This window comes from Onychostruthus taczanowskii, unplaced genomic scaffold (assembly GCF_017590055.1).
Source record: "Onychostruthus taczanowskii isolate IOZ18803 unplaced genomic scaffold, ASM1759005v1 scaffold10, whole genome shotgun sequence".
Taxonomy (NCBI): domain Eukaryota; kingdom Metazoa; phylum Chordata; class Aves; order Passeriformes; family Passeridae; genus Onychostruthus; species Onychostruthus taczanowskii.
In genome coordinates this window covers 272467-286678 of record NW_024496526.1, presented here as the reverse complement: position 1 = coordinate 286678, position 14212 = coordinate 272467, and the positions used below count along the sequence as shown (strand labels likewise).

The 14212-nt window shown below is 39.7% G+C and overlaps 2 protein-coding genes across 2 annotated transcripts in view; one reads left to right on the top strand and one right to left on the bottom strand.

Moving 5' to 3' along the window:
- TMEM204 (transmembrane protein 204) overlaps nucleotides 1–12701 on the top strand; it is a 28008-nt gene extending 15307 nt beyond the window's left edge. The window contains exon 3 of the mRNA XM_041408611.1: nucleotides 10555–12701. Coding sequence (XP_041264545.1) covers nucleotides 10555–10799 — 245 coding nt within the window. The 3' untranslated portion in view covers nucleotides 10800–12701. The remainder of the gene's footprint in view (nucleotides 1–10554) is intronic.
- IFT140 (intraflagellar transport 140) overlaps nucleotides 1–14212 on the bottom strand; it is an 86101-nt gene that overhangs the window by 30999 nt on the left and 40890 nt on the right. The window contains exon 19 of the mRNA XM_041408555.1: nucleotides 12998–13194. Within this exon, the coding sequence (XP_041264489.1) occupies nucleotides 12998–13194 (197 nt within the window). The remainder of the gene's footprint in view (nucleotides 1–12997; nucleotides 13195–14212) is intronic.

Here is a 14212-nt window from a genome sequence, read left to right as displayed (position 1 = left end):
TCTGTGTAGCTGTGGATACCTTTGGATAATTCTCCCTGACTATCAGCATGATGTCTGCTGTACTCTCCCATCCTCTCCAAACTTGACCTGTTTTTCCAGAGCGGAAATGCATTCTGGCCCTGTTTGGATGTGTTGTTTCATTGACAAACAGCACAGGGGACAGCCATGGGCCTTTCTTCTACCATGGCTGCTAATTTTAGACTGGGCTCTTTTTTTTTCCTTTTTTTTTTTTTTTTTTCCTGTGCTGGAGTCTGTTTTAAACACAGTCAGAGAGAGACTGAAGGGCGCCAGGATATCCCGACACAGGAGGAGGAAATGCCTGCTATTACCTGTTATGCAAGCTGAACCTTGAAATCCCCAGTGCTGGGAGGGGACATGGGAGAAAAGCCACAGTCCGAATGATTAACAAAACACTAATGAGAATGGCTGAAGAAGCTTTTGAATCAAGGAGCCTATGTCGATCTGCCTGCCTATGTTCAAAAGGTGTGAAGGGATGGAGCTGGCAGCCTGTGATGATGTGAGGACAGACATTGTGCTGTGTGAATCTGCAGAAATAACACAGTGATTATCCCTTCCCCATTTCCCAGCCCCCTTTGCAGTTATGCCACACTCTCCTTTACCATCATCAGATGGTTTTCTGCCTTGAAGTCATCATATTCATTTTACATCTCATTATTTTATTGTAACTTTATGTTTAAACAAGTTCCTTCCTGATATCCAGAACAATCACCTGAAATCTTCTAGAATGCAGACTTTTGAAAAAAGTGGGAAGAAGTCATTATATCTGCATTAACCCAATATAAAATAAGACTTCTTGGAGACCTCCTTAGTTTTCCAGAAAAGTGTTACATCAAGTGCTGATTTCTTGGGCATTTGCACTCACTAAACTCCCTGAACTGGGCTCAGGCAACAGCATTTTAGACATTATAGATTTTGTCTTTGAAATCAGACAAAAACAATGTGCAGTGAGAAAGCCCAGCAAATCCACTGCTCTGATGAAGGGCTGTTGCTGTATCTGGAGACAGAGTTCCATACTGAAGGGGAAGACAGTGGCCACCACATGTCATATGAGCCACGGGTGATTTTCAGGCTCTGAGTCTCCACTCTGACACAGTAACCTCTCAGTCATTCTCAAAGAAAAGGAGCAATATGGAGCAAAAACCTCAGAACAGAAAATATGACTCCTGTATTTAAAAGCATTTGTCCCATGCAAACAATCCAAGAGAAACCCCTGCAAGGCTCTCTCCTCCTTCATTTGAAGAGTTAAAGCCAAGGTACTTTAGGTCAAACAGATCTTTTGTGTGAGAAGGGCAGGTAATGTTTAAGAATGAACAAACTTAGATCTTATTAAACATTTCTGAAGCACTGGCTGTGAAATTTCTGTTTATTACACTTTCAAATGAAATAACACTAGCACCAACCTTCTGGTTTTTCCTTTTCAAAACCCAAATAATCTGAAGAATTGCTCTGCAGTTCCTCATCCTTTCAGTAATTTCAGAAATTATCTTGAATCATATTCCCTCTAATTCCAACTTCTCCTTGATCTCTACCTTTCATCCTGGAATATGCCAACAAGTGCTGAAGAGAACCACAGTGGTCAGTGGTAGACTGGTGTTATGGGGAAAGGTTCAACCCACAATTTTCTTGTTTTTACTCAACTGAAACTGCGTGGATTTCATTACAGTTTCCCATGACAGGAATAGCAGGACTAAACACAAAAGTCCGCGTTGGCTTAGAAAACTAAGAGTGATAGGTATTATCTCCAAAGTCTATGACAAGCTCAAATCAATGATCTTGGATCCACTGGAGCTTGCAGTGGCTCCAAACTCCAGCACTTCCTCACTTCTGCCACCTGCACAAGCATTTGACAGCCATTCAAAAAGGATGGACCTCTGACACAAAATTAAGCTCCAGGAAGCAAAGAAGAGAGGAAACAGCAATGCTGTTTGGGACAGCAATGGGATTCACACAGCTCCAAAGCTCCACAGCCTCACACCTCCCTGTTAACAGGAAAGCGATCTGTTTGCTTTGGAAAAGGCTCCTTAGCGAAATTGGAACCAGCGTTGTACGTGGAATTTTGTGTCAACGCTCAGAAATTTTCCTCTACAGGATTTTGGGGTTTCTGTTTTTTTCCAAGGACCTGTTACAAACTCCATGTGCTGAATATAGGATGGATAACAGCCAACAGAAGAGCTGTTGGAAAGGGAAATCCATACTAACAGCACAGGGAAGAAAGAGCACTTCAGAGGATATTGAACTACTGCAAACATTAACCTCCCAAACAGGATCAGGTCTTAAGGGGCTCCAGACAAGTCTTGATCTTGTCCAGTGATGATTATCACAGACTTTAGAGATAAATATTAGAAACTTAATAGGAAAAATCTGGGATAGAATATCCTTTACATTAGATGTCATGGTTTCTGAATGTCCAAGACTGCAATAAACCTGAACCATTATTAATATTTTGCCAGTCTGCTTTCAGCATTAAATAACTTTAACACATAACATCCTGAAGATTAAAAAGTTTCATGTTCCCACTGAGCCTGTCATTTACAGCCAAATAAATTAGTCTCATCTTTCCTAAATTTCAAACACTGCATTCGAGCTTTGCTCTACATGTTTTTTCTGATGAAAGTGTTTCACTCCAGACCCCTAAAGCGTCACAAAAAAGCTGAGCTCAGGCATACTCTTAATTTCTGTGCTCTTAAAATTAAATCTTAAAATTGTGCTCAATTTTTGAATCATCTTCTCCAACCACTTTAGATCAGCTGATATCCAGAAAAATCTTTATATAGAAAAGAATAGCACAGCAGCTAATGGCTGAAGATATTCCTGACAGCAGTGTGATCTTGAGTTCTGTAATAACTTCCTTCCACCTTTTTGCTTCATAATATTCTCAAGATAGATCTGTTCTAAGATGAAGTCTACTGTAAACCTAAAGCTTCCTGAAAAGGAAGCAAGTAAATGAGATGCTCTAAGTAACTTAAAAATCATAGCAAAAATAGAGAATCTGACTGCTTGATTTGTGCTAAATGTTTTCATTATTTGTCAATTTTATTTCACCCCAGTGCCAAACTTCCCCATTCTTTATGCAGACCACAAATATCACAATCAAGTGATTTTGTTTTCACATATTTGAAAAGGAAGCACATTTGCAAAGACCCTAAAATCTGGATGTCTATATGATTTATTTTGTTGGAAATGGTTCCCGAGAGCAGCTGAACCAGCAAACTGGGAAGGATGGTAGCTCACAAGAAGTGTGGTGAACTCCTCGTCTGGTATAGCTGCAGCAGGAAGAAGACCTGCTTGTATTCTTTAAGGCTAAACTCTGATAAGAGCAGCAGGCAGGTTCTTGTAGCATCTCAATGTCAAGGGCACATATTCTGATCAGAAATACAATAAAAAATCCATTAACAGATAAAACTAATTTGGATATGCATGCATAAGGAACATGCAATGCAGAGAAAAGTGTGTGAGGTGGAAAGCATCTCAACACAAATATTCACTTTATTGCTTATGAACATGCACATTATAGATACATGGAGGTGTCTCCTAAAACTGTTTCAAACCCAGTTGCCTTGCTGGATCCAATTGCTCAGCTCTTACCCTCCGATGTATCCAGAGAAGAACAGAGCACTTGAACAATAAAAGCAGAAGATGACGCTGAAACGCCCAAAAAAGATCACCTGTCAATGGCTGCTGCTCTCTGCACAGGGTATTTTTGCTCAGGCTGACCCCACCTGCAGCACTCAGCCAGGTCTGGGATCCTCAGCATGAGACAGACAAGGACCTGCCAGAGTGGGCTCCAAGGCTTGGAGCACTTCTGCTAGAGACATGCTGGGAGAGCTGGGGGTGTTCAGCCTGGAGAAGAGAAGGTTTTGGGGAAAACTTACTATGACTTTTCAGTATAGAAAGGGTGCTTAACAAAAGACAGAGTGTGACTTTTTATATGGACAGACAGCAATGACAAGGGGAATGGATTTAAGCTGGAAAGGAGAAGATTTAGATTAAATGTTAGGAAGAAAGTCTTCCCTGTGAGGGTGGGCAGGCCCTGGCACAGGGTGCCCAGAGAAGCTGTGGCTGCCCCTGGAACTCTGGAAGTGTCCAAGGCCAGGCTGAGTGGGACTTGGAGCTACTTGAGATATAAGGTGTTCCTTCCTTCTGGCTAGAGGGTTGGAAAGAGATGGCTTTATAAGATTCCTTTCAACCCAAAACATTCCATGGTTCTGATTCCAGAGAGGAGCCCATAGCTGTGGCTGATACGAGGCTGACTATGTTAAAGCAGAGCTTTAATTGGCTCCAGCTGCCTCCAAATCCAAGAGGCCAAGCTAACAGTCAACATCAAGTGTGAGAGTCTGCACATTCCTCCTTATTTAAACAGCTGCCCAAGAGGAATTCTGCCTAGTTCACTGGGAATACTTGTCACCATTCCATTCAAAGACTGGCATAATTTCTAAGGAAACCTCCAAAATGTAACAAACAAAAGCAATTTACTGTCAATAGACCTAAACCCGTTGAAGATTTCCAACATAAGGTAGGATTCACTGCCTTACACTGACTACATCTCCCATCAGGTTAAAGACAAGGGAGAAGGAGACAAACTCAAAGAACACAAGTGGAAAGCCCTTGTAATTCAGAAAAGTGAGCAACAAAAGGGTCTTATTGCCCCTGAAAAGCTGTGCTACTCACATATTTAATTCTAAGATGTTAGATGCTACCAAAATCCTTGGGAGGAAATTTTAAATTAGACCAAAAAAAAACCAAAAAAAAACCAAAAAAAAAAAAAAACAAAAAAAAAAAAAAAAAAAAAAAAAAAAACCCAAAAAAATCATCCCACCCAACCTCAAACCAATTATTGTACTTAATGTACAACTGAAACCTCAAAGGTCACTTGACTCTAATGGTCACACTCTAACTCCCTGTGGCATTAGAAACCAAAGCATCATCCAGCCTGGTGCTACAACGAAGAGTACAAGACTATTCTAGAGGCCCTATATTTGCCTTCAACTACAATAATTTCTTTTGTGCCAAGCTGATACAAGAAAAGGTATTTATAAATAAGTAATTTGTGTAAGTTCTACAGGAATCACTTTGTAAATCTATCTCATGCTGATAAATACAGCTGAGCTCCTACAAACAGCCCATTCAGGCATGTGACTCATCACAGCTGAATGAGTCCCTGTGAAATTTGGTGGGGTACAGAGAAAAGGAGTGAAATATTTCCCTTCTCTGTTTGCAGTTCTGCACAACCGTGGGTAGTGTATTCTGAACACTCTGGCTGCTCTATTTTCCTCCTTCTCCCTTTACTTGACAGCAAAAGTCATCCTCCAGGACAAGCTGTAAAGAGAAGGATTCTAAGTCCCAATATAGATTTTCTGGTAAACTAGAAAAAACAATGTGTATTTCTTCAAATGCACTATCAGTACGCTAATAAAAAGGAAGAGTAAGAATCCAGGGGTGTCAGAAAAAAAAAAAAAACTCAACAAACTATCACAGAAATAAAAAAGTGACTATTAGAGTTCTTTTAAAATGCTAGAATTCTGTAGTTGGCTTGCAGCCAGCCTCAGTCAAACAGGAAATAAAGCATACAGATCTGAAATGTAAGTTCAAAAAGTTCTCCCAACCCACCCCCACCACCACAGTCAATACTGCTCCAACCAGAAGTCTTCTGAGTGACTTCGTTATCTATTTCCTTCCCCAGCGGAAAAGCCACCCCCCTCCCAGCTTGTTTTGCTGCAGATGGGAAACAACTAGAGATAAACAGCAGTTCTATGGGAAAAAAAAGCACTTCAAGTAATCTCATCAGGATTTTTACTGAAGTTGTGGCCTCCGTGCAGTCTTAAGACAATATACAATAAAATTATCTGAAATTGATTGATGTACTTAATTCAGGGAAATTGAGCCATGCATCTCAAAGTCCTGTCATCACTACAAAACCAAAAAGAAACAAAATCAGATGAAAACATTCAATATTTTAATGAATGAATTTAAAGAAATATGTCCCTTCTGCACTCCTTGTCAATCTGTATTGCAAACTGTGAGCTCAGGAATCCTGATGGCAAAGAGAGCAATTTTCTGGTTATTTTTAGTAGAGCTGTTTATGGGAAATAGTCTGAGAAGCCAACTGTTTTCCTCTAGGTGTTTTATTGGAATACTGAAACTGAATTCAGACATTGTTACAAATATCTGTCCAAAAACGTAAAAGTCACCACAGTCAGCTCGGGAGACTATTCTTACAACAAGGTTAATTTTTACAGGGATACTTCTAACTATTATATGGCACAAATACGTGAACTGTGTGGTTTTGCCCAGTCATTTAGCGAACAGACTAAATGTTCCACCCCAGTTCTTGGCTAGTGTACAGCAAGACTCTTCTAAGGGCAAGGAAAACATATGTAGCACATTGGAACACTTTGCTTCAAGAAGTTGAAGTTTGGTTAAGCAGTTACAGACAAAATCCATCCAAGCAAACTTTGGGGTTTTCACATATCATCATCTTCACAAAAGCAGCATTCATCAAAATTTGAAATGCACCATCCTATGCAAACTCAGTTTTTTTGGATTATTATGATTTCTTCAGCCTTTGCTCTGGAGTTCCTACATTTATAATTCCCATATCAAGCCATGCTAATATGAAATAAGAATGCTGGAAAATAACTTTCTCAGTTACGTTTCTATTCTGGTGTTCTGTGACTCTTGCAGAACTGTAAAACTAATTGTATAAACTCTACAGTAACGTGCTTCCACCTCTGTTGCCTCTGTCATGTGTTTGTCTGTTCTTAATGTCTGTTCCAGTCTAAACTACAGCAAAGGAGCTGAAACAGAATGCACATTTTCACTCAAGAGCTCTGGAAACTGGATCCTGCAATCTGTCAGTTCGAGGAGCTCTCAAACCCAGTCCCTCTACCCCACTCAGCCACTGGCACAGAACTGGGAAAGGAGATAAAGCCTCTTGTATGACTGGCTGCTCATCTGAGCAGGGTTCAGGCAAAGGGCTTGTGAAGAAAATAGTCCTTCTAGCAAAAATAGCTTTATTTGGGGACCTGGAAGGAAGCCTTAGTGCTTTTCCCTGGTGGATAATTGCTCCATCAGATAGAACACAGAGATATTAAGCTATTTAGGACAGTTATTTGCCATAAGTAATACAAAAGAAAGACAAAGTGAAATAATTTCATTAAAAGCTGGGTATTTGGAAAAACTTTTAAATATTGAAAATATTCCTACAGTGGGAATTAAGTTGCAAGACACAACAGAGCATCAGGGTTACTCAGTGTAACTGGTATTCCTAAACCTATGTCCCTCTGCCAAGAGAGCCTCAAAAAAATACTGCAAGATAGTGGGAAGTAGACACTTGTTAATATTTGCAACTGTGCTTTAGAGGCAACTGTGAATGGCCACTGGTCCAAACAGCTCCTGTTCAAAACTCCACCTGCTTAAGGTTTTATGACTTTCTTCACACTTAAAAAAAAAAAAAATTAACACTTTATGGATTCCCTGTGAAAGTGTGTATGAATTTAAAATGAGTTCTGAAAGGAAAACTGAAAAGGAAAACTGATTACACAAAGCCTTCTCATGTGCCAGACTAAGTAAGATGGGTTTCTTGATTTATATCAATACTCCCCTTCCTGCCAATTTTAAACCACAAGGAGATGAAGCCGGTCAACTCAGCTGCAGGAGGTGCAAGCATTTCCTTTCTTCTTGATTTCCTACCTTCATAAGAAAATGGCAATCTATCATCCATTGAACAGTGGATTGCAAAGCAGTATCATCGTGTATTATCCTTATAAGACCTAAATGAAGACATAAACATCCAAATTCTTTATAAGCATATCACAACTAGCATGCTCTGCTCCCAATATTCTGAAATACAAAATAAACACAGGAAGTCATATCATCCCGGTTCCACGGATGGGGAATGGAGCCATCTCAGAGGAAAGTTTAAAAAACCTGATGTCACTCACAAAACAGAACCTAATCTCCTCCCACTCTTCTTCTCTACCATGTGCCTCAGAACAAACTGAACTTGGAGACTGACATTGGAAATGAAGGGAAAATATTTTATTTGCAATGGCAAACCATTATTGTATGGATCAGTGATTTCTTCAACTCAATGTGCTCCACATGGCCATGTTCTCTCCAAATAAAACTTGTTTATTTATAATTAAGCTGAACCATAAAATAACGACCAGATTAACTGACAAAACCAAGGACTTACTGTGTCCACAACTTAAAACCCATCCAGGGTACATTAGGCTTTTTTAACATCAGAGTGGGGAAAGAGCAGTAAAGAGCTCCTCCTCCCATAAGAACCTATTTCTCCTTATTTATCCTCAGACAGAGAACTGCCTCCCTCCAAACCTCCTGTGGACATGCCAGCCGTGGGACAGTGCCACCTCAGGAGGAGAAGGTGCAGCAAGCAACTGTTACAAAGCACCTTCTAGGCAGACACAAGAAAGCCAAGGATGCCAGACAGCTCCTGAAGGAATATTCATTCAGTGTTTATATCAGATTCAGCCTTCACTTTACTGACTCTCTGAATAGTACAAGTGTCACACCTTTAAGTGATGATTGATTTTTATCTCCTACTTGTATATCATTTCCCTTCTCTGTGTTTTTCATCTGTATGCAACTTGTGTCTTTTCCATCTTCACTGCATTACTAGTACTCTTTGAAGAAAAAAACTTGATACAATGCACACTCAGGATGTGCTCTTTCATGGAAAATCATGGACCAGGGCAGGGGTCACACCATTGCCATGTATCCATGGTGACAATGTTTCTAGGTACAGGCACTGTGGCTGAGATCAAAGCATGCAGCAGTTCGAACTTGCTCTTGACTTCTCCTTGCCCATGAACTTAGGAAGATGGTGTCTAGATATGTTCTGGCAGTTCATGGATATTTATTTATTCTAGTCTTCCTTCATGAAGGGGTCATTTTGGCAATGACATTCCTTTGTTATGGTGGCAGTTAAGGAAGTGTGTAGGATAACAAAGAGATTTTTTTGTTAGTGAGGCATATTCGTCTCTTTTTGTTTGTTTCGATCTAATTACATCCATGAATTTCTTTTAAAAAGCTGAAAAGTAGTTCTGTTAGACAATAGGTACAGGAAGAGAGACTAGGCTGGAGTCCCTCTGCTCCAAAGCCAGGCTAGGAGAGTTGGGAATGTTCAGCCTTGAGAAGAGGCGAAGGCTCCAGGGACACCTCAGAGCCCCTTGCAGGGCCTAAAGGGGCTCCAGGAGAGCTGGAGAGGGACTGGGGACAAGGCATGGAGGGACAGGACACAGGGAATGGCTTCCCACTGCCAGAGGGCAGGGCTGGATGGGATATTGGGAAGGAATTGTTCCCTGTGAGGGTGGGGAGGCCCTGGCACAGGGTGCCCAGAGCAGCTGTGGCTGCCCCATCCCTGGCCATGTCCAAGGGCAGGTTGGACAGGCCTTGGGGAAACTTGGGATAGTAGGAGGTGTCCCTGGCCACGGCAGGGGGTGGAATGCAATGAGTTTTAAGATTCTTTCCAACCCAAACCCTCTTGGGATTGTATGGTTCTTCAATAACACAATAAACAGAGGGCAGAAAAGTAATCATCATGTGGTTATCAATGCAATGCATTCTTCAAGAAATGGACAGCTGTAACATAAAAAAGGAGGTGTAAAGGGATGCAGACTGCCCCTTGATCTAACATGGGTCTCCCTGCATGACTAGAACAGTTACCCAACCTCAGTTCTGAAACAACATTACTATTAATCATCAGCAATGCAACCACCAAAGAGATTGAGAATTTTTTTCCTTTTTTTTTTTGCAAACCACTTTGACATCTAAATGGAAATGCTAGACAAGTGCACTGATATTTCTCTAATATTACCTGCCTTTTAGGGAACTTAGTACTGTGCTTAAAGTTATGAGGACAATAGAAACTTTGCTTTCAGTAGCTTCTGGAGACATGACATTACTTCTGCCTCATAACACCTTTTTCCAGCAGGAAAAAGAAGGACCAAAAAAGTTCCATCTATTTCACCTTCCCTTTTTTAAAGTTTCTGTACATTGCTTTTTATTATTTCTGTAAGATATTTAGCTATTCATCATCTTTGCAGTTTACATAGTTGCCTGCCTTAATAAACATTTTAAAATTTCAGAATAAGAGTATATACTATGAAAAAAAGATATTTTGAAATTATTGTTATTATTATTATCATCATCATCAATACAACTGTTGTCTCTTTTGGCAATGGGAGTAAGGAAAAGGACATCTGTGTAAGTGATTCAAATGCATGGGAGAAAAAAACCCAAAGTGAAATAGAGGTCAGTGGGTTTAAGAAATTTAAATTAGAATGATCAGATTAAAACTTAATATTGAGCCTCTGTTTAAGGCACTCTCTTTGCATGTATCATAAGGCCCAAATATGCCTGCAAAAACACATTCAGCACATCATAATAGGGATGGAAAGGCTCTACAGACTTATGAGTGAGTCTCTAAATGTTGAGATTCTATGGCATTTTGCCACTACAGAAATTCAAGAGATGAACTCATTAAAAATAACTCTGCTGTTCTGTTTGCAGGTTTTGTTCTGGTTATCGGCCTGGTGACATTCTACCGTATCGGACCGTACACCAACCTCTCGTGGTCCTGCTACCTGAACATCGGAGCCTGCCTTTTGGCCACTCTGGCAGCTGCCATTCTCATCTGGAACATCCTCCACAGGCGTGAGGACTGCATGGCGCCCCGGGTCATCGTCATCAGCCGCACTCTGACCGCTCGCTTTCGCCAGGGCTTGGAAAATGACTATGTTGAGTCACCATGCTGAAAGAGCACACTTGAAAGGCCAAAGACATCCAAGGAGATCTGCATTGGAGTTATTTTCTATAAATATATGCTATAATTTAAGGGTTGAAAGACATCACAATGTTCACTTCTGTGGGCAGAGGCCCTCGATCATTATTCAGATGGGCTCCATCTATATACATATGTATAAAACACATAATTTTTTATATATATATATATATAAATATATAAAATATTATATTGCACTCTCCTTCTGCTGTACAGCACAGAATTGTTGGGCTGGCTGCATGGCAGCAGGGTCAGCTGGAGAAGACACCAAGTGTGTGCAATGAGAATACAGGAAAGAGGGAACGAAACACATTTTATCTGTCTGCATCAAGTTCGTCTGCTCCTTAAAAATAAAACAAAAAGCTATAGGAGACCAATGACAATAGCTTGGGAGCTAACAGGCAATCTGCAAAAACAGAAAACTCACTATAGATTAAGTGATGGGTTTAAAAGCTGCCTAAATTTCATGACTTTTAGTCCTTCTATTCACCTCTCTACAAGGAATGGATTCTCAATTAGCTGCAACACCTGCTCCCAGTCCCAGAACAGACCACAAAGTAAAAAGCAAAAAGAACTCTAACTATTCTTATGTAAAGAAAGGGTTTGTAGAAGAATTAAACTGCATCTTTTTCAGACATTTCCTTTGTATCCTGAGACCCAGGTTTGCTAGTGTCCTATGCGTAAACAGACATTAAAAATGAGAAGGGTATGCAGCTAGAACCTGCTGCTGAAAAAAATGTTTCAGTATTACATTGAGGGAGAATGTCCACAGGAGGCTACCGGAACTCCCTAATAATCAGATATATGATTAAAATACATTGTTGGGAATTATTATAAGAAAGATATATTCCAGTCCAAATTGGTTTATTTTCTCTCCAGCTAGTTATAACATTTGCTGTGGCATTAGAATGCAATGACAGGACACCAGCTTTGCCCAGCAATGTTCAGAGCCACATAACACAGGGAATATTGGAGAATAGAGCTGCCACTCAAGCACCCAGACTGAAGAATAAGACAAAGATACAGGACTTCAGGACTGAGATTTAAAAACAACCTGCCTGATAACTTAATATGATAATGAAGTGAAAAATTAATGCCTTTAGAATTAGGTACAATGTTTCTAAGCCTTACCCTGAGAAGCACATGGCCTCACAAAAGTCATATGCATATAATTTTCAGAAAGAAAAAAAATACGTCAAACGATCATGAAGGAATATGTGGAACACAGGAACCTGAGGCAATGACAGGTGTGTAAGTGCTCTCAGAATGCTGCTCTGAGCACAACCAGTGATAGGTTTCAGGGACCATGAGCTGTGAATGTTACAAATTCCTTGGGACTGTTGTGTTGCTCTCAGCTGAGTAGACTGCTTTGCTTCTTTATCACTATTTCCACACTTTGTTAAAATGTGATCATCAAGCTGGCTCTTGAGTTCTGTTCTGCACTCAGTTTGGATGTGATAAGAAGCTCAACCCCGACTGCTGCTTTGCACCACGTTCCAAATGAGCAACACTCCACAGAGACAGATGCTCTAGAACAACTGCACTGCTCTAGACTGTCAGGGGAAATACCATAAAGCTGACAGAGTTTCTTCTAGCAGTAGGTTTGTAAAAACCAACTAAGATTAGTATTCATCTGCCTGCATTAATTTTCTGGGGGAAAAAAAGAATTCCAGAAATAATATGTTATGATTAAATGCAGCAGTTTTTAAAATAAAATATTGGAGTATTTAAGAGACATATTATTTCCTCTAATATTGCAATATCCATATTATAATAATGTACATGTGAATTTAAAAATCAGCTATGTGGTTGGTAAATCTGTAACACTCAATATTGGTGTGATTATTTTAGATGTATAAATAAAATTGTGAATGTTCATTTTCTTCTAGTGATGACATTTTTGCCATTCAGACACAGCATAACGTTGCAGGTTATCAGTAATTCTTTCTCTTTTAGCAAAAAAGAATCCACAATGTATTACAGACAAAGAATGAGCAGAGAATGCATTAAAATATCTGTGAGATAAAGATGTTTCATCTGGTTAAAAATGAAAGGGAGAATGAAATCAGATAGGGAAAAGGTAAGGAGAATCTAGGAGGACTTACCCTTCATACAAACTTTTAACAAAAATAAACTGCACCCATGAAGAAATAGATGCAAATAGTTCAATACCTTTTTATCAGCTTGATGGATTTGAAGGCCTCATCCATATCTCCAGCAGTGAGATAGTAGCTGAAGTTCAGCATGGCATCCTGGGTGGTCTTATCACAGTCTCCCAGTCCAGTGAAATCTCTCATGGGTCTTCTTGCAGCCATCTGAGAGACTGTTCCTGAGCCAGACTCTGATGCTCCCTTCTCAGCTTCTCCCAGCTAAAAGAAGATGATTGTCATATAGGTATCAAGCAGGTTGAAACCACTCTTTTGTACATGAAATTAATTGCATTATTCCCACCACAGTCCAAGTTTTTTATATCTGCAGGACCATAATTAATAGCGTCAATAGTTGTGAATTTTCAGAGCTTTCTAGAAAATGCCACAAAATATAGAATATCATAGAAGAGATTAGCATATTGCAGTGAACAATCACAGCATGTTAGTGATCACGGGAGATTGGTAATATACCACAGAAAGGTAACCTCCTTTTATTACAGTCATTATTATTTTTATATATATAAATATGTATATTAATAGTACTACTATTATAATAGCACCTGTTAAGTTCCCAGATTTCTGAAGATTTCAGATAAGCATCTCTCCAAGTTTAGTCTCTTCTCAAATATTAGTCTGCTGTTCTGAAAGTTAACTATACAGACCAAATTCTTTTATCCTTCCCTTCATGTAAATCTTATGAATACTGAAGCTCAGGTTCACACCCTTCCCCTTACAACTGGCAGTTCTAAAGCTTGAGGGGTACTTTCACCACCCACTGAAAGGCAACTCAAAGCAGTTCAATCATTATGCAGAAAACCAATAAAGTCTCAATCCTCAATGTCAAATGGTATGTCTGGAGTGTAACAAGGAAACTTTCCCAAGCCAGGCACAGAGGAAGATCATCTGAGTCATGAAGGATGCCAAAGTCCATGTACACCCTATCCTAATTGTATAGTTACATAATATAACTAAATGTTAAGCTAATAAAAGCCGTATTATATTATAATACAATGGGAGTCTGGGGTAAAGTAAAATACAGAAATCAAAAGTGCAAATCTGTTTGACTTGAACTTGAGGAATTTCTGGAACCAGGACAGTAAAGACATTACAGTGAATAAGGAGAAACCCTGGAATGAAACTTGGTCAAAAAGGTTTGTTGCATCAACTTGATTTACTGTATCTAAAGCAGACTCTGCTCTTTTACTAAATTAGGTTTCCCAAATGAATACAAGTGATG